We start from the raw sequence: 20,346 nt of genomic DNA, 5'->3' as shown, positions 1-20,346 counted from the left end.
ATGCTGAAAAAGTAGGACCTCTTTGGAGGGACACTCTTTACCCAGTTGGTTTGGGATTCCCATAGATAAGCCCCAGTCCACATGATCCAAAACTGCAAAACTAACAAGGAACAAACTTAAAAAGCAGACACTCACAGTTTCAGACAGTAGAATTCTCAGACATGCACAAGCCATGTGGAAAAATAAATCTCAAAAGAAGGAAGTGGGGCTCAGTGGAAGGTGGTGACTGACTTCATGTGCTTGCTTCTGCCCCTGGAATTAGAGTTACAGATGGCTGTAAGCTGTCATGTAGCGAAATGAACCAGGGCCCCCTCTGGGAGAACAGTCAGTGCTCTTAACCACTGAGCCATCTCTTCAGTACTAATGTTAGTCATCCCTAATACACTAAGGATGTTCATATCTGATGTCAGAGAGGAGGAAGGAAATGGTCAGCAGTCTCCCCCATTCCTTGTGTCTTCCTGTTTGCTTTAAGAGCTTCGGGGGGGGAGGGATGACATGACTGTTCTATCAAAAGGCCTAGCAGGCGTGGGAGGGCAAGGGAGCGCAGATGGTCTGGAGTGCATTGCTAACAGCGCACCCTCGCTGACCGCAGGAAACAACTTCAAGGAGGAATCTGCAGCACTTTTATGCCAAGCCCTGTCGGTAAGGAGCATGTGAGGATGTCCCTTGGGAATTCTGGGTGACCTGGGGGGACACTGGGCAAAGCCACTTGCTTGGTTTGGGAAACTAACATATGTTTGTTCCCTGCAAAAGCTTCAGCAAGTCATAGGGCTTCCTGGGTAGGAATAATTCTCCAAGAAACCATTGGTACTTAAGTTTTTTTTTTTTTAAATCTCCATTCTTAGCCCAAAGTATGTCTTTATTTTTATTTTGTTTATTTTATTTATTTATTTTTGTTTGTTTGTTTGTTTTTCGAGACAGGGTTTCTCTGTGGTTTTGGAGCCTGTGCCTGGAACTAGCTCTTGTAGACCAGGCTGGTCTCGAACTCACAGAGATCTGCCTGCCTCTGCCTCCCGAGTGCTGGGATTAAAGGCGTGTGCCACCACCGCCCGGCCTTTATTTATTTTTTTAATGGAGCTCTTTTTTTTTTTAATTTTTTTATGCATAGTGTTCTGCCTGCACGTATGTTTGCTGGCCAGAAGAGGGCACTATATCTCATTACGCATCATTGTGAGCCATCATGTGGTTGCTGGGAATTGAACTCAGGACCTCTGGAAGAGCAGCCAGTGCTCTTAACTGCTGAGCCATCTCTCCAGCCTGATAGTTAAGTTTTTTTTTTAATTGTATAGGAAATCATTTGCTTAAGAACACTAGCCCAGGGCTGGAGAGATGGCTCAGTGGTTAAGAGCATTGCTTGCTCTTCCAAAGGTCCTGAGTTCAGTTCCCAGCAACCACATGGTGGGTCACAACCATCTGTAATGAGGTCTGGTGCCCTCTTCTGGCCTGCAGACATACACACAGACAGAATATTGTATACATAATAAATAAATAAATAAATAAATAAATAAATATTTTTTTTAAAAAAAAAAGAACACTAGCCCACCCAGTTTCAGGTACCTAGGAGCCCTCATCCTTCTGCCTTAAGGTTGACTGAAAGAGATGCCATCAAAGAAATCCCAGAACTCAGGAGGCTGAGGGAGAAGGATGGAGTACATGCCAGCCTGTACTAGCTATGCAATAATATCCTGTCTCGCGATAACTAAGTGGAAGACAACTAACCTCTCTACAATTTGTCCCTTTAGTCCAACTACCGAATTAGGTCACTGAACCTCAGCCACAACCAATTCTCTGACATAGGAGGGGAGCATCTGGGACAGATGCTAGGTATGTCCCCATGGAGGGAAGGGTTGGGAGGAGACCACTTCCAGCTCTCCCTGTATGCATATGGGTGTTTTGCCTGAATGTATATACACGTACCGTGAGTGTGTCCGATGCCTGTGGAGGCCAGGTGGGGCATTGGCACTGGACTGCCCAGAACTGGAGTTACAGACAGTTTTGAACCACCATATGGGCACTGGGAATTGAATCCAAGCCCTCTGCAAGAGCATCCAGTCCTCTTAACCACTGAGCCATCTCTCCATCCCCATTCCCTTTCTTATTAACTTAGCCATGACTGTTTCCTTTGCGGGGTTTGTTTTGTTGGTTCCTCTTTTGATTTGTTTTCTGATGCTTCTGTTGCTGCTGTGTTATTGTTCTTCAGTTTATTGGTTGGGTTGGTTGGTTTGTTTGTTTTAAACAGAATCTCACTGTTACTGAATCCCAGACTGGCCTTGAACTTGAGGTCCTTCTGCGTCTGCCTCCCAAGTGTTTGGATCGTAGGTGTGTGTCCTGAGTGTTCCCATTACAAAAGTGGTGCAAATCATGCTCGGAATAATAGAGCAAAGCCAACATCTGGGTGTGAGAGACAAAACTTGCCACTGAGATTGAGATGGTGTAGAGAAGCAGCTTGCACGAGAGGACTGGAGAGACGGCTCAGCAGTTCAGGCTGCTTGCTGCTCTCGCAGAGGACCAGAGTTCTGTTCCCAGTACCTTGGGCAGCCACACACATGGCATGCACTCACACTGATACACACACATATACATGGATAAAAACAGAATGAAGCCCAGAGCTGGCGAGACGGCTCGGCAGTTAAGAGCACTTGTTGCTCTTACAGAGGCTCCCAGCTGGATTCCCAGCACCCACGTGATTATTAACAACTACCTCTAACTCCACTTCTGGGGAATCCAATGCCTTCTTCTGACCTCCACGGGCTCCAAACACACATTGGCACACGTACATATATGCAGGCAAAACATTCACACATAAACAAAACTGAGAAAGTCTAAATAAAAAGTTTAAAAATTATATCCATAAAAAAAACCAGACTAAATAAACCTTTTTAAAAGCTACTGGCTGGTATTGTCACACTGGTAACACAAACCTCACCTAAAAGAATTCACATATTTTAGAAAAATTTATTGAAAACATATACATGATGAAAGATAACAAAGATGATCTTTTGGGAATATTTCTTATTTTGATTTTTTTACCTTGAATTTTCTTTATTTTATTTTTTTACATTCTTTTATTAATATTTATTGAGCTCTACATTTTTCTCTGTTCCCTTCCCCCTTCAATCCTCCCCCAAGGTCCCCATGCTCCCAATTTACTCAGAAGATCTTGTCTTTTTCTACTTTCTACTTCCCATGTAGATTAGATCTATGTAAGTCTCTCTTAGTGTCTGCATTGTTGTCTAAGTTCTCTGGGACTGTGGTTTGTAGGCTGGCTTTCTTTGCTTTATGTTTAAAAACCACCTATGAGTTAGTACATATGATTAATTGTCTTTCTGTGTCTAGGTTACCTCACTCAAAATAATGTTTTCTAGCTCCATCCACTTTCCTGCAAAATTCAAGTTGTCGTAATTTTTTTCTGCTGTGTAGTACTCCATTGTGTAAATATACCACATTTTCCTTATCCATTCTTTGGTCGAGGGGCATTTAGGTTGTTTCTAGGTTCTGGCTATGACAAACAAAGCTGCTATGAACATAGCTGAGCACATGTCCTTGTGGTACGATTGAGCATCCTTTGGATATATACCCAAAAGTGGTATTACTGGGTCTTGCGGAAGGTTGTTTCCTAATTTTCTGAGAAATTGCCACACTGACATCCAGAGGGGTTGTACCAGCCTGCATTCCCACCAGCAATGCAGAAGTATTCCCTTTTCTCCACAACCTTTCCAGCATAAGTTGTCATCAGTGTTTTTGATCTTGGCCATTCTTAACAGGTGTAGGATGGAATCTCAGAGTTGTTTTGATTTGCATTTCTCTGATAACTAAGGATGTTGAACATTTCCTTAAGTGTCTTTCAGTCATTTTAGATTCCCCTATTGAGAGTTCTCTGTTTAGGTCTGTACTCCATTTTTTTATTGGATTATGTGATCTTTTGGTGTCCAATTTCTTGAGTTCTTTGTATATTTTGGAGATCAGACCTCTGTCTGATGTGGGGTTAGTGAAGATCTTTTCCCATTCTGTAGGCTGTCATTTTGTCTTGTTGACCATGTCCTTTGCTTTACAGAAGCTTTTCATTTTCAGGAGGTCCCATTTATTAAATGTTTCTCTGAGTATCTGTGCTGCTGGGGTTCTATTTAGGAAGTGGTTCCCTGTGCCAATGCATTCAAGTGTACTTCCCACTTTCTTTTCTATACGGTTCAGTGTGGTTGGCTTTATGCTGAGGTCTTTGATCCATTTGGACTTGAGTTTTGTGCATGGTGATAGATATGGGTCTATTTTCATTCTTCTACATGTTGATATCCAGTTATGCCAGCACCACTTGTTAAATATGCTTTCTTTTTTCCATTTGATATTTTTCGCTTCTTTATCAAAGATCAGGTGTTCAAAGATGTGTGGTTTGATATCCGGGTCTTCTATTCGGTTCCATTGGTCCTCCTGCCTGTTCTTATGCCAATACCAGGCTGTTTTCAGTACTGTAGCTCTGTAGTAGAGTTTAAAGTCAGGAATTGTGATGCCTCCAGAAGTTCTTTTATTGTACAGGATTGTTTTGGCTATCCTGGGTTTTTTTGCTTTTCCATATGAAGTTGAGTACTGTTCTTTCGAGGTCTTTGAGGAATTTTGCTGGGATTTTGATGGGCATTGCGTTGAATCTGTCCAGCTTTTTTTTTTTAAGTCTTGTTTTGGTCCAGTATTTCCTCACTATGCTCCTTTCCCTACCATTCAAGACAGTAATGTGTATCCTGTACCACCGTGTCTTGGAAGTATGTGATCTGCATTTTGATTTTGATTTTACCATTAAGTGATTGCACGAACCTCAGAAGAGACTTTGAACTTTTAAGCAGGATTGAGACTGGTATAGACTATGGGAATTTCGAAGTCGGACTAAAAGCATTTCCATACTATGTTATGGATACAAGCCTACGGGGGCCGGGAGTGGAGTGTGCTGGTTTGAATAGGACTCATGGATTAGAATGCTTGGCCCATAGGGAGTGGCACTATTAAGAGATGTATGGCCTTGGTAGAGGAAATGTGTCACTGTGGGGGCAGGCTTTGAGATCTCATATGCTCAAGATATACCCAGTAGGCTTCACAGTCTCCTTTTCCTGCCTGTTGATCAAGCTATAGAACCTCTTCAGCACAGTATCTGCCTGCATGCCACCCTGTTTCCCACCATAAAAATAATGGACTAAACCTCTGAGCTGTAAGTCAGCCTCAGTGAAATGTTTTCCCATATAAGAAGAAAAGAAAGATACACAACACTGTATTTGTGTCATTGGGGTAAACATCTATAATGGAATCTTTCCACTCTGGGCTATGTTCTCAGGTGGTGTCTCGGCGTATACACCTCTCCATGGGAGAATATCTGTGGCCACATACTTACCAGGTAGATCGTGCCACTTGTCGGGGCCAGCCAACCTGTCAAACAGTGCCTCAATGGGGAGTCAGGATTAGGAAAGAAAGAGACAAAAGACAGAGATAGAATCGGGAGGGCTCTCAGTGAATACTGCAGAAGCCTCGAGTTTATTTCTTTTAGCCCTTTTACAACCAAAGCAAAAGAGGTGGGCAAAGACTTCCTTACCAAGGCTCGAGGAACAAACAAGCATAATCACCTCCTTAATTCTCAAGACATCTAGTTGAGGAGCAAGACATCTGAGACCCCGCCTTTGACCAAACATCCTGTTAACTGACCTTGAGGAGCAAGAACAAGCTTGCACTCTCTGACCTTAGGTCAAGATGGACTAGAGTCACCATGGGCTCCCATACTGCCCCTGAAGACTGTCCCCTCTTCAGTAGAAAAGCGGGACTGTTTTAAGTCATCTTTCCCCAGATTAAGGGTCATTTTTCAACCTAAGTAACTAGCTGAAAGTTACATCTGGCCAGATATGGTGGCACACAAGTTTAATCCCAGCATTTGGGAGGCATAGATGGATCTCTGTGCATTCCAAGCCAGCCAGGGCTACATAGTGAGCTTCTGTCTTTAAAGTTTTTTAAGGGAGGAGAGGTCTCTGGAGAGATAGCTCAGTGGTTAAGAGCACTGACTCCTCTTCCAGAGGACCCAGGTTCAATTCCCAGCACCCACATGGCAGCTCACAACTGTCTGTAATTTCAGTTCCAGGGGACCTGACACTCACAGAAAAACATCAATGCACATAAGATTTTCAAAACATTTTTTAAATTAAAAAAGTTGTCACCCGAGTGTCGCAGCTTGCATACCCATCTCCAGTACTGTGGGTCTGCGGCTGGATCTCCAGGATGGGGGATATGCTGACCGGAGTCTCTGTCCCCCTCCAGCCCTCAATGTAGGGCTCCAGTCGCTGAACCTAAGCTGGAATCACTTCCACATTCGGGCAGCTGTGGCCCTGTGTAACGGTCTCCGGGTAAGTCACACTCTGAGAGGTGAGTTGAACTGCTTCCTCGCGGTCACCGTGGACTTGGGTGTTCAGAGCTCTCACCAAGTGTCTTTGAAGCTGCTGGGTTTCCTTCCGTGACTCCCGGTGTGCGCTTCTGTTGTATATAGATCCTCTCTGCTGAGGCCTGAGCACCGTCGTTAGGGGTGCTTCAGAGGGTGCTTTAGCTTGAGGGCAGAGAGACGAGCTCTCAAAAGGGATGAATCTCTCAAGAGGTCTTGAGAATGAACCCCCATCTGGAGGCAGCAGAATAATTGTGTAGATCTGTCTCTACAGAAAACCACCGGGCTGGGGGGTGGGGGCGGGGCAATGGCGTTAGGATGGGACGGGATGGGGTAAGAGTCGCAGGGGGTGAAGGAATGTGTCAGGGGTGAAGATGAGGGTTGAGGTTTAGATGAGGGTGAGGGTGAGAATTGGGGCTGGGCTGGCAGTCAAGACATTTTCCTGGGTAAGCCTCACTCCACCCTGATGCTAGTGCTGTTCCCCTCCCCTGGAGTCTAACGTGACCCTGAAGAAACTGGACGTGTCCATGAATGGCTTTGGGAATGAAGGCGCTCTGGCTCTGGGGGATGTCCTCAGACTCAACAGCTGTCTGGTCTACATCGACATCAGCAGAAATGGCATCACCAATGAGGGAGCCTCCAGAATCAGCAAGGGACTAGAAGTCAACGAGAGCCTCCAAGTGCTGAAGGTAGACTCGCTGAGCTGGCGTCTTCATATGCACCTCTGCGTCTGGATGCCATGAACGTCTGCCTATGTGTCCGTGAGTGTATGTCCGTGAATGTGTGCGTGTATGTGCATATGTATGGATGTGATTCATCTGTGGGAAAGCAGGGCGGTAGAACTAGACAGAATGCTGGGGACGATCATTAGCCCCTGTCCCACACTTCCATGTGCACATGTTTGCTATAGACCCAGGGCTGCCTCGGCTCTCTGGTGACGTGTGCATCTATACAAGTCTTCCCTCATGCCATCTGGGTCTCTCTTGGGATTTTCTTCATACTAAGGCCATATTATGCTTTGAGGATACTAAACCCAGTGGTTGCTTGCATTCCAGTCTGGTCCTCTGATCCCATGAGCCCCTGCAGCCTCAGCTCACCCCTGCTCTCCGTGGCTCTCCCTGCAGCCTCAGCTCACCCCTGTTCTCCGTGACTCTCCCTGCAGCTCAGCTTAGCCCTGCTCTCCGTGGCTCTCCCTGCAGCCTCAGCTCACCCCTGCTCTCTGTGGCTTCCCCTGGCTCCTCCTCTTGGTAGTAGCACTGCCTATGCCCACACCTGCTTTCATGTCTGCTCTGCTGCAGAGCATGGCACACAAAGGTCTATGTCAGCCTGCGTCCTCCTGAGTTAGGGGACTGCGGCCAGCACTCTGCTCTCCCCTCCCTGCAGAACTTTATTCTATGGTTCCTAACTATACGCTCATGTGAATGTGAAATCTCCCTAAGGACAAGATTGTTATTTTGGGCCAGGCGGTGGTGGCGCACGCCTTTAATCCCAGCACTCGGGAGGCAGAGGCAGGCGGATCTCTGGGAGTTTGAGGCCAGCCTGGTCTACAGAGCTAGTTCCAGGACAGGCACCAAAAACTACAGAGAAACCCTGTCTCGAAAAATAAAAAAAAAAAAAAAAAAAGAATGTTATTTTGGCCCTGATCATACCCCTCATACCACATGGTGCTGGACACACCATGAATATGTAGAAGTAAATGGATAAATGGATTAATATTATTTGTAAATTAGTTTACCTGTGGAGACTAATTATGACACAGGCCGTTGGATAGTTTGGAAACAGATGCAAGAGGACATTTGCTCCAAGATCTTCTCTCTGGGCTCTTTCAAGCCATACCCTGAATATGATGATGCGATAATTCATCAGCCATTGCCCAGGGTGACCGGGTATCTCTGCCAGCTCCCCTCTCCAGATGGAAAAACAGAGGCCAAGTGACACTCATTCAGACCACATAACTATAAAGTGGGTGGCCACTTGTATCTGGCTTTCTAAGGCCATTCTAACTCCCTGCAAAAGGTTGGTAGAGTCACGGCAGGTGTTGGGATCCTTACTAATGGAGGAGGGATGGGCATGAGAAAACTGAGGATGAACCTGCTGCCTGAGGTGCCATCAAAGGGACAAAAAGCCAGATTCTGGCAGAGGGAGTGTGACAATGGCCAATAGAGGAGGAACACGGGAAGGACATCAAGGAGGAAAACGGGAAGCCCCCTGCAGCAGAATGGGACCACTCAGAGAACTGGCCCAGGCAGCGAGCAACTCAGCCTCAAGGTCCGGTGGAACCAGGGATTGCTGAAAGAACCCAAACCTTTCTAAACGTTCTGTTGACTAAGACATCAGGCTGGCGAGATGCCAGGCTAATGACCTGAGTTCAGTCCCCAGAACCACATGTTGAAAGAACAAAAACTACTGAGAACTGTCCTCTGACTCCTTTTGCACTCGTGTACACACACACACACACACACACACAAATACATATAGCTTTAAAACATATCTCTTTAAAAAAAAAAGATTTATTTATTATGTATACAACATTCTGCCTCCATGTATACCCACATGCCAGAGGAGGGCACCAGATCTCATTACAGATAGTTGTGAGCCACCATGTGGTTGCTGTGAATTGAACTCAGGACCTCTGGAAGAGCAGCCAGTGCTCTTAACCTCTGAGCCGTCTCTCCAGCCCCATATCTCTCTTTTTTTTTTTTTTTTTTTTTTTTAAGACTAAGAGGCTACATCACAGAAGGAATCTGGTCGCCTCCGACTATTGGAATTAAATGGTCCAAAACATGTTTTCAGCTTCTAATCTTCCACAATGGTCATGTGTAACAAATGAATTTTAAATCTAAAAGAAGTTTCAAGTGGGGCTGGAGAGATGGCTCAGCAGTTAAGAGCACTGGCTGCTCTAGCAGAGGACCTGGGTTAGATTACCAGCACCCATGTCGGGTGGCTCACAACCACCTGTAACTCCAACTCCAGGGGATCTGGAGCATGCACACACACACGCGCGCGCGCACACACACACACACCATTTTTTAATGTTTTAAATAAAAGAAAAAATAGAAGAGGAAATTCCCGAAGGAAGTATCTACTGTTCTCCACACTCATCCTCCCTCAGCCCCCAGTCTTGGGAAACTAAGAAATTTCCTTGGGAAATGAGTCCCACAAAGTTCACATGCCAAGATGCATAAGCACTGGGTTTTTCTCACCAGAGAACATCAGAGCCTAGGAAATTGGCACACAGCAAATGCTCAATAAAACCCCTGGCCTCCCTCCTAATGTAGCTACCTGAAGTGGCCTTCTATAGCAATGGCCACCATTCATACACTGTGTGCTGTTCACTGGGCACCTTTTGGATGCTTTGATTGGATTATTAGGTTGGGACCCTTGGGACAGCTCCTCCATGGAGCCAGGTACAAAGAAGCCAGGAAGTGAAACCCAAGGCCAGCTGCCTACAAGTTCCCTCTTGCTAATCTCCATCCATGCTTCAGTGGCTCTCAACACCCTTGCAATAATAACCTATCAAGGTCCACCATGCCATGGCCTTTCCTGCCTTCGTTGCCTCGTCCTCTCTGTTCCTGCTCACAGAACATGTGCTATTGCCCAGCACCACAGCGTGCTGTGCCCTCCAGCTCACCTCCACCCTTGCCTGCTCTTCTTCCATGAACCTTTACCCACTCTGCTCCTGTTCCCCCTTCAGATATGACTAATTCCCCATATCCCAGCAAGGCTTTACTCAAGGGTCTCCTACCCACGATGGACTTTGCTCCTACAGTATGTCCCTCTGTCACTGCTACCATCATATATCTGATACCATTTACTTAACTGTCTCCTCCAACTAGAGTAATGTTATCTGAAGACAGAGCCCTTGTCAAGTTGACCTGGGCTTAGCAGGCCTTGATAAATATTTGTTGGAGGATGGATGTGTTGAATGGGTGGAGGGTGAAGTGGATTGATGGATAGGTTTTTGGATGGATGGGTAGTAAGGTGGTAAGATGGATGGATGCATGGATAGATGATGGATGGATGGGTGGATGGATGGATGCAGATGGATGGATGGGTGGATGGATAGATGGATGGATGAATGGATGCATGGATGGATGGATGGATGCATGGATGGATGGATGATGGATGGATGGGTGGATGCATGGATGGATGAATGGATGCATGGATGGGTGGATGGATGGATGCATGGATGGATGGATGGATGGGTGGATGGATGGATGGATGCATGGATGGATGGATGATGGATGGATGGGTGGGTGGGTGGATGGATGGATGATGGATGGATGGGTGGATGCATGGATGGATGGATGGATGGACGCATGGTTGGACAGACGGACAGGAATAGATGGAGAAGTCTAGGAGCAGCATGGAGGTCGCAATTCGGCGGGGAAGGTGAAATTAGTCTAACACAACCTCCTCCTGCTGTGTCTTCCTACCACAGCTTTTCCTGAACCCTATGAGTATGGAGGGGGCAGTTTATCTCATCATGTCCATCAAGAGGAACCCCAAATCCAGGATGGAAGAGCTTGACATTTCCGTAAGTGCTCAAATACCATTTATTCGCTCCTGGCTCTACCACTAGTGCCACCAGCTGTGTCCCTCACAGACCCTCACACACAAGAAGTAAGGGGCTCAATTGACGGGAGTAACCCTTCAGTAAATCTCACCACAGTGTAAAAGAATTTATTTGATCCTGGGAACCTAGAATATGAGCACCTAAGAGTACTAATGAGGAAAAACCAAAAAGGGGCCAGGGCGTGGAGAACTCCAGAACAAATTTGTACACTACCAAATTCGGTAATAAATGGATCGAGTCTCAGAATGTTCCAGAATCCTGGGATTTTTTTTTCAGCCCTTGCTCGTCTGAAACTTGCTATTATATAGACCAGGATGGCCTCAAACTCACAGAAACCTGCCTGTCTCTGCCTCCCAGAGTGCCGGGATTAAAGGTGTGCACTACATATCCAGCCAGAATCCCAGGGTTTTTAGGATCCACCTCACGTGTGGCCTTCTGTGCTCAGAGCTGCAAGGTGATCCTTCTGTGAAGGAGGAAGGGAAGTCACCAGCCTCACCAGGGACTTGCCCAAACCACTGCAGGGAGGGCAGCGGGTACTAACAAACCACCGCAGGATGGCAGTGGGTACTAACAAACCACCGCAGGAGGGCAGCGGGTACTAACAAACCACCGCAGGAGGGCAGCGGGTACTAACAAACCACCACAGGATGGCAGCGGGTACTAACAAACCACCGCAGGATGGCAGCGGGTACTAACAAACCACCGCAGGGAGGGCAGCGGATCCTAACAAACCACCGCAGGGAGGGCAGCGGGTACTAACAAACCACTGCAGGGAGGGCAGCGGATCCTAACAAACCACCGCAGGATGGCAGCGGGTACTAACAAACCACCGAAGGATGGTAGCGGGTACTAACAAACCATGGCAGGGAGGGCAGCGGGTACTAACAAACCATGGCAGGGAGGGCAGCGGGTCCTAACAAACCACCGCAGGGAGGGCAGTGAGTACTAACAAACCACCACAGGATGGCAGCAGGTACTAACAAACCATGGCAGGGAGGGCAGCGGGTACTAACAAATCACCACAGGATGGCAGCGGGTACTAACAAACCACCGCAGGAGGGCAGCGGGTACTAACAAACTACCGCAGGGATGGCAGCCGGTACTAACAAACCATGGCAGGGAGGGCAACAAGGACTAACAAACCACCGCAGGATGGCAGCGGATCCTAACAAACCATCACAGGAGGGCAGCAGGGACTAACAAACCACCGCAGGAGGGCAGTAGGTACTAACAAACCATCGCAGGGATGGCAGCGGGTACTAACCACCGCAGGGAGGGCAGTGGATACTAACATCCTACAGTTTTAACCACCGGTGCTTTTGACCCCAAAGCAGTTTTAGGGTGCTAGCTCCTCAAATGCTACCATAGAAGGTTGGTAAAGCACTGTGTTCATTGCCAGAGCAGCTGTACCAAAATACCACAAACCAGGTGGCTTAAATAGCAAAAATGCATTGCCTTTTAGTTCTGGAGTCCAGAAATGTAAGCAGTGAGTGTGGAGTGGCTAGGTTCCTTCTCTAGACCTGAGAAGGAACCTGCCCCTGGCTTCTCTCCCAGTGTCTGCTATTGCTGGCAGTCATCGACACCCCTTGGCTTGCAGACTTACCACCCCAGTCCTTGCCTTCAGCTTCTCATGGCTTTTTCCTTAAGTGCACGTCCATCTCTAAACAAAATCCCCCCCCCCGCCTCTTTTTTTGTAAGGATTCCATTATTTAATCAGGGCCCACCCTACTGACTTCATTTTAACTTGTTAGATTCCCTCTTGCAAAGACCCTATTTCCAAATGAGATCGCATCTACGGGGTTAAGGCTTCAAACCCACTTGGTGCAGGGGTATGTGCCTTTAATCCCAGGATTTTGGAGGCAGAGGTTGGTGGATCTCTATGAGTTCAAGGCCAGTCTGTTCTACAGAGTGAGTGCCAGGACAGCCAGGGTTACACAGTGAGACCCTGTCTCCAAAACCAAAACAAAACAGAAAAGAGTTCAAGCGCCCTGGGAGGGTATATTCAAGTTTTATTTCTGTTGCTGTTGCTGTGGTATACTACCCTGACAATAAAAAAAAATAGACCAATGAGGAAAGAGAAGCTTATTTCAGGCTACAGTCCATCATAGCAGACAAGTTCACAGCTGCAGGAGCTTGCAGCAGGTCACAACCAGTCAGGAGCAGAGAGAAATGACTGCATGCATGCTCGCAGGCTTAGTGCTTGGCTAACCCTCTCTACTCTTACATAGCCCAGGTCCCCAGTCCAGGGAATGGTCTGGGTCTTCCCACATCAGTTAATGGGATCAAGACCATCCAACACAGACACGTCTACAAGCCAACCCGAGCTAGCAGGTCTCCTGCAGGTCCCCTTCCCCAGTGATTCTCAGGTTGTGGCTAATTGATATTTAAAACTAACCATCACGATGCCCGGTGGTGGTGGCTCATGCCTTTAATCCCAGCACTCGGGAGGCAGAGACAGGTGATCTCTATGAGTTCGAGGTCAGCCTAGTCTACAAAGCGAGTTTTAGGACAGGCTCCAAAGCTACACGGAGAAACCCCGTCTCGAAAAACCAAACAACCAACCATCATGTAGGTAGGGGTGTGAACTCAGTCCATAGCGCATACTTTCCCTCATTTCCCACTTTACCCATGAGGAATCTGAAGCAGAGTCATTAGGTGATTTGCCCAGGACCCACAGCAAATGAGAAACACTGAGGAGTCAGCTAGGGCCCCGCCTCCTTCTCTAGTCCCGTGAAGGTTGGTGCTATACAAGAGTCCCTTTCTTCCCCTATTCTTCCCAGCGGTGTTTTATAAGATTCCCCAAATGCTTGCCACTATCTGAGCCATGATAGTTGGAATATCCGAAGCTGAACGTTTCTCCACCTGAAGCCGCTGATGCTCTTCTTTTTCTTTCCTCCGCCACCCACCCCTCCCTGCTCCTCCTGCTCCTCAGTCCTTCTCCTCAGAGGCCCCATCTCTCCACACTCACACTATAGCCTCCACTGCGCCAGGATGCAAAACCCACTCAGCCCCAACCCACTCAGCCATATCCAGGTTTCGTAGTCACTGGCTCATCTAACTCCTGCATGCTTGGTACACTTGAGGGAACCTGCATTGCTTAGGGCTTAGATGGCACAGGGGTCCGTGAGCCATGACTTAACTGCTAGTAAATGAGCCTGCCACAGCCAATAGACTGTTATCCCGTTAGTCTTTTCCCGGAACTCTGATGAAATGATTGAAGCCAAGATGCTACAAAGGATTGCTATTTACTTCACATCCCTGGAGGCCGAATGACCCAGTAGCACGGCTCCAGCTCTGGTGATGGCCCTCTGGATCACCTTACCTCACAGCAGATGGCATCATCGTGGTCTTGCATAGGGGACAGAAAGGATGCTGCATGGAGAGACAGTCCATTTCCTTCTTGAACTGGCGGGTCCCCTGAGCATGACATCTGTTCCTGGGAGGGCAGTGTCCCCAGTGACCCAGTGTCCTCCCGCTAGGCTGCACCTCTGAAAGATTCCATCACTACTCACACTGCCACCCTGGGGACCACGGGTCCTACCCTCTTGTCAGTGATGACGCCAAGACTCTGAATGTACTGGAATTCCTGCTCTGTAGATGCTCCTAGGACCAGAGTATCTGCAAAGCCTTGAGCCCTTAAGTGTGAGTTCAGGCCTTTGAAAAGGCAAACAGGGGCTGGCGAGATGGCTTAGAGGTTAAGAGCACTGACTACTCTTTCAGAGGACCCGGGTTCAATTCCCAGCACCCACATAACAGCTCATATCTGTCTGTGACTCCAATTCCAGATGATCCAACACCCTCACACAGACATACATGAAGGTGAAACACCAATTCATATAAAATAAAATTAAATTATTTAAAAAAGACGAAAGATACTCAGGAACACACTTGAAGATGAGGGTCGTCTAGCTGATGGAGAGCAAGCTAGATCGCTCTTCCAAAGCACACACTCTCCATGTCCTGGAAGTCAACTCTGACTTCTTCCAAAAAGAGGAGTTTGTAGTTTGCTGTGAGCCACAGCAGGATGGTTGGCACCAGGGATCCTGGGTACCTGCTCCGAAGAACCACATTCACAAGAACCTGGACAGGTCAGGATATCTGTGCATAGACCAGTCTCTGACCTCTGTTCATCAAATGTAGTCACTTAAAGAACCGCTTTCATCAAATGTAGTCACTTAAAGAACCGCCTCAGAGAAGAGCTGAGTGACAAACATGTGACAAACAAGCCACCCGAATACAAAGAAAACATCTAATCAAAATCTCCTAGATATGGGCAGATTAACACATGCCTATAATCCCAGTGCTCAGAAGACTAAGGCAGAAGGGTCACCATGAGTTCAAAGCCAGCCTGTGCTCCGTAGTAAGTTCAAGGCCAGCTGCAGAGTAAGACTATAAATAGTTAACTCTGGGAAACTTACAAATCAGATCACAAGCTCCATAACACCAGAGCAGCCCTGAGGATGTAGCTAAATTTGGTAGACTGCTTGCCTAGCATGCTCAAAGTCTGGGATTCCTTGCCTAGCACCCCATAATGACACACCCCATAATCCCCCATAATCAGCATTTGGGAGAAGAGACAAGCCAGCTTGGGTGACATCCAAAGCTATATCAGATTACAGAATGAGTGAGACTCTGCCTCAAAAAGGAACCCAGGACCCAAGTTAGTCACAAGCTAGAAAACACCAGAACCCGTACCAGTCCAGAAGAACAAACCAGAAAGGACCAGCACCCCTAAACTTGGCTTGGGTGGGAGGGAAGGGTACTCCGGGCAGCAGACACATGGAATGATGACAGCATCTCCACCACGGCCCATCTCTCCCTGCTGCAGAACATTCTGGTAACAGAGCAATTTGTGAAAGCCCTGGATGGGGTCTGTGCCATTCACCCCCAGCTGGATGTGATATACAAGGGATTGCAGGGTCTCTCCAGCAAGAAAACCGCCTCTCTGTGGACCAACCCCATGAAACTGATCCAGGTGAGCCCTCAGAGCCTCAGAGAAGCCTGGAGGAATGCTGCCACATGGGTCCCAAATCACCCACCCAGCACTGGCTCTGTCTGCGTGCCCATAGGTCCTTTCTAATAAGGTTCTTTTCCATGGAGACCTGGAACATTGCCCTGGGTTATTGGGTCACTGGATACTGCTTCTCACCCCAAAGAAGAGCTGATATGGTGGAGGGGAAGAAGGTGGAGAGGGGATGGAGGCACAAGATGGAGTCTGCTACCTGGGACCTGCCTTTTACTAATGTGTCACCAAAGGCAAGTCATTGAGGTCTTAAGTGCCTCAGTCTTTCCACCTGTAAAATGGAAAGAGATGAAAAGGGTGGTTGTGAAGGATGAATTCTTCGGCAGTTATGAGGTGCTCAGAGTTACGCCCGGACATAGTAAGTGCCCAGAGCTTGAAGCTTCTTTCTGAGACTGGATGCCCCCCTCAGGCAGCTTCTGGCCTCTGGTTGATATGCTCTGCTCCTCAATTTTCAAAACCAAATCTAAAAAGGTCTTACATGAAAATTTTGTGCAAAGTTCAAGAAGGCAGAAGATATCGGGTTTGTTTAGGAAGAAGTGACTCCAATGGAACCAGGGGGAGGTTTTACAAGGACAGCCGGATGTAGAGCGACGGTCCCACCCCTTGTTTTAAAAGAATATAAAAATGGGCCAGGCAGTGGTGGCACACACCTTTAATCCCAGTGCTCAGGAGGCAGAGGCGGGTGAATCTCTGAGTTTGAGGTCAGTCTTGTCTACAGAATGTAGTTCTGGGACAGCCAGGGCTCTACAGAGAAACCCTAGTAGCTGAAGACTCTGAGCCAGATGCCACTGGATCTCCAGTGGTGTGCAGACTTACAACCACAGTACACAGAATACCTTCCTGGGCTACAGACAGAGTGGGTTCAAGGCCAGCCTGGGCAACTTAACAAGACCTTATCTCAAAATTCTAAGTAAAAAGAAGGCTAGCTAAGTATATAGGTCAGTGCTAGTGCATTTGTTTAACATACGTGAAGTCCCAGGTTCAACCACAGCACCATAAAGAACAAAGAGAGAGTAGGAAAAAAATCTTCAGGTACAGACCAAACAAGACATCTGGGTACACTATAGTTGGAAAGAGGCGACCGTGTGTTTAGAAAGATGGGATGGATTCAGTAATGACCAAAAAAATGTCACAGAAGAAATATTACAAAGCTCCATCAGAATTTGAAGTCAGGACATGCCAGGATGAGGCAAAGAGAAAAGAAGGACTTCCCGGCAGAAGTGGGGCTGGGGAAGGTCCTGGATGAATGGGAAGAACTGGAATGATACAGAGCCTGGAAGATGGTTCTAGCAAGAGGGTTTCTGCCAGCAGAGCAGGGAGGGTTTTTGCACACTGACAGTGCAGGCAGCCTTCAGGGGCACTGGAGACACAACCAAGTCAGTCCAATTGAGGAAGCCCGGGACGCCAGACTCCAAAAAGAGCCAGAAAGCCCAAACTGGGCTAGAAGTGGTTGGAATCCTCAAACTGCAGACCTTGAGTTGGGGTTGGATTCCATCCGGCATAGGGAGCCATGAGAACCGTGGAGTACTGGAAGCGGCATGAACCCGCCAGAACTCCGGGGGAGCGGCATGAGATGCTACCTTTAAGGTGCCTAGCAAGGCGGTTCCCCATGTGTACGCTGTAGGGAAACTGCGAGAAGCCTAGGTGTGCCCAGAGCCTGTCCAACCAATCACGCAGCAGCTGAGGGAAAGCCACAAAGCACCGACTGTGCCAGTGTTAATAGAGGCCATTTCAAAGCCAAATTCCGGACTTAGATCCGGTCACCGTCTGTGCCTCTGTGATATTTAGGGGCCGCTTAGCCGCTTTGGTGTCCCTCTGTGAAGTCAGGGAGTAAATGGGATGAGTGGGGCCTCTTTTAGGTTGGGGTGAGGCTGTCACGTCTCTGTCTGCACTTGGTGCTTGCTTTAAAGCCGTGTTTAAACTACAGATGCCTCAAGCTGGAGCTGCCTTCCCCCACTTCCCAAGCATTTCTGGGTCCAAGCGTGTGGTGGCCCATCCTTTGGGGGCGGAGGGGAGAGGTGTGGTAGCCGTAATAAAGGCAAGTGCTTGCTCCTGGCACCTCCTGCTCCTCTCAGAACTACGCAGAACAACAGAAGATCTCAACTGTGGAGTTCTTCAAGAGCTTGAATCCAGCGGGATCAATGATAATGCCTGTGGGGGACTTTCGGAAAGCCATGATACAGGTGTGCTGATTCCCGGAGACTCTGGGTAATGGGGGTGGGGGAGCGGAGCGGACCGGCAAGCATATGCTCGCATTTCACACTGCCCTGTAAGCTTGGTTGAGGACACTGCTGTCATTCATCTAGACTTAGAGGGAAATGCAACACCTCCTTCAACCCTCCACCAAAATCTGTCACGTGGCCTGATGCCACTCCTCACCCCAGAGGCATACGTCCATCTCAGGGGCCTCCGACCCCTCGTCGTGCTGTGTTTGGCTCCTAGGAAGATGAAAAGTGAGAGTGGGGGAAATGACATTTCCCTGTAGTTCCCACACTCTGCTTTTCACCTTCCCAGCTTACCTGAGCCCCCCGCCGTCCCTCTTAGCAATATAGTGACTGGATTGCAGGTCCCCTGAAATGTATGCACGAAGGGATCGATTGTGACAGCATTCTGGGGAGGCCTTGGGAGAAGGGTCTAGGGACCCGGGCAGGGATGAGTGCTTAAGGACCCAGACCCATGGAGCAAGAGGGTTGGCCAGGATTAGGTATCCGGGAGCAAGAATGACCTTCACATGTTGGAGAGTGCAGCTTCTGCCCCCCTCAGCAAGCCACTCATTGCTCCCGGATCCTGAGCCTTGCCACTTTGCAGAAGCGGGGGGGGGGGGGGGGGTCACTCTGGAGGCAAGGCCATGCCATGGAAAGCCACTGCCTCCAGTACCTCCCTGTGGTAGGTGCAGCCACCTCTGAGTCCTCAAATGACACCACCGGTCCCAAGAGTGAGACATTATGGGGGGGGGGGGTGTCACTGGGTGTGAAGGAACAGAGGGATCCATAACGCATTACCCCCACCTTCCCAGCAAAACAAGGTCCCCATCAACCGGTACCAGGTCAGGGAGCTCCTAAAGAAACTGGATGAGAAGAACGGTATGGTGGACTTCAGGTGAGCATGGTCTTCCCCCACCTGGCTTGCCAAAGGGCCCTAGTGGGAGGGGCATCAGCCCGGGGATCCAGCCGTCTGTGTTCTGTGAGATAGCGGACACTGCTTACAGTGGACCAGAGGCCCCGCCCCAGATCCCACGACCGGGCTCCAAAGTCCTCCTTCCTTCCCTTCCTCAGCTGCCTTATGTAGCAAGACTTGAACAAGACACTGGGACCCGTGCCTGAGGAACGCCAGCCCACGTGACAAAGGGACAATGTTCAGGCCTCCAAGGTGAGGACAGGAGAGACTGGGGAGGGGAGTATGCCGAAGACCGAGGGAGGCATCACTGGGGCAGTGCTTCAGCTGGGTCCGACAAGATGGGTAGACGCATGCCACGTTTCTGTTACAGAGGTCCAGGACATCTTGTGGGAGTAAGTTCGCCACTTCCATGACATGGGTTCTGGGGAGCAAATTCGGGTTGTCGGGTTTCTGACAAGGGCCATTAACTGCTGAGTCATCTCTCTGTCTCTCTGGTCATTTGTTGTGCGCACGCATGCATGTGTGTGCATGCATACAGGGGCCAGAGGCTTGGCATCTTCATTGACTGCGCTCCCCTTTAATTTTTGAAACAGTGTCTCTCACTGAACAAGGAGCTCTCCGATTGGCTAGATGTACTGGCCAGTGAGCTTCCTAGCCCAGCTCTAGCACTAGAACACCATCACACAGGCTTTCGTGTGGGCACTAGGGATCTGAACTCAGGTCCTCATGCTCGCATGCCGGGAACCCTATCATCCCCCCAGCCTATCGTTCCCCCTGTTCCCTTTCCTTTCAAATCAGCTTCTTAAAGGCTGAAAATCACAACAGCCGGTCAGGTCCGGGGAGACGCCCCAACAAGAAAAGTCCTGGCAAGTTGTGGAGGCTGTGAGAAGATTCAATCAAAGGGCAGATGGATGTCATGACTAGGGCTAAATCCCACAAATAGAATCTCTCTGTGTGCTGCTGATGTTGGTCCTGTTTCTCTCTGTCTGTCTGTCTGTCTGTCTGTCTCTCTCTCTCTGTGTATGTGTGTGTGTGTGTGTGTGTGTGTGTGTGTGTGTGTGTGTGTGCTGATTCTGGGCATCTCTCTGTGCTGCTGATGTTGGTTGTGGGCATCTCTCTCTCTATGCTGCTGATGTTGGTCGTGGGCATCTCTCTCTGTGCTGCGCTGCTGATGTTGGTCCTGGGCTGGGCATCTATCTCTGTGCTGCTGATGTTGGTCGTGGGCTGGGC

The 20,346-nt window shown here is 48.5% G+C and overlaps 1 protein-coding gene across 1 annotated transcript in view; it reads left to right on the top strand.

The window, feature by feature from the left end:
• The window catches only part of Lrrc74a (leucine rich repeat containing 74A), a 31,120-nt gene extending 11,833 nt beyond the window's left edge, over positions 1–19,287 (top strand). Inside the window, exons 6-14 of the mRNA XM_057783240.1 lie at positions 593–642; positions 1,743–1,824; positions 6,283–6,368; positions 6,895–7,089; positions 10,842–10,937; positions 15,805–15,951; positions 18,075–18,182; positions 19,016–19,098; positions 19,275–19,287. Coding sequence (XP_057639223.1) covers positions 593–642; positions 1,743–1,824; positions 6,283–6,368; positions 6,895–7,089; positions 10,842–10,937; positions 15,805–15,951; positions 18,075–18,182; positions 19,016–19,098; positions 19,275–19,287 — 860 coding nt within the window. The remainder of the gene's footprint in view (positions 1–592; positions 643–1,742; positions 1,825–6,282; positions 6,369–6,894; positions 7,090–10,841; positions 10,938–15,804; positions 15,952–18,074; positions 18,183–19,015; positions 19,099–19,274) is intronic.
• The last annotated feature ends 1,059 nt before the right edge of the window (positions 19,288–20,346 follow it).

Source organism: Chionomys nivalis, chromosome 10, assembly GCF_950005125.1.
Source record: "Chionomys nivalis chromosome 10, mChiNiv1.1, whole genome shotgun sequence".
Lineage (NCBI taxonomy): Eukaryota > Metazoa > Chordata > Mammalia > Rodentia > Cricetidae > Chionomys > Chionomys nivalis.
This window is presented reverse-complemented; position numbering and strand designations above follow the sequence as displayed.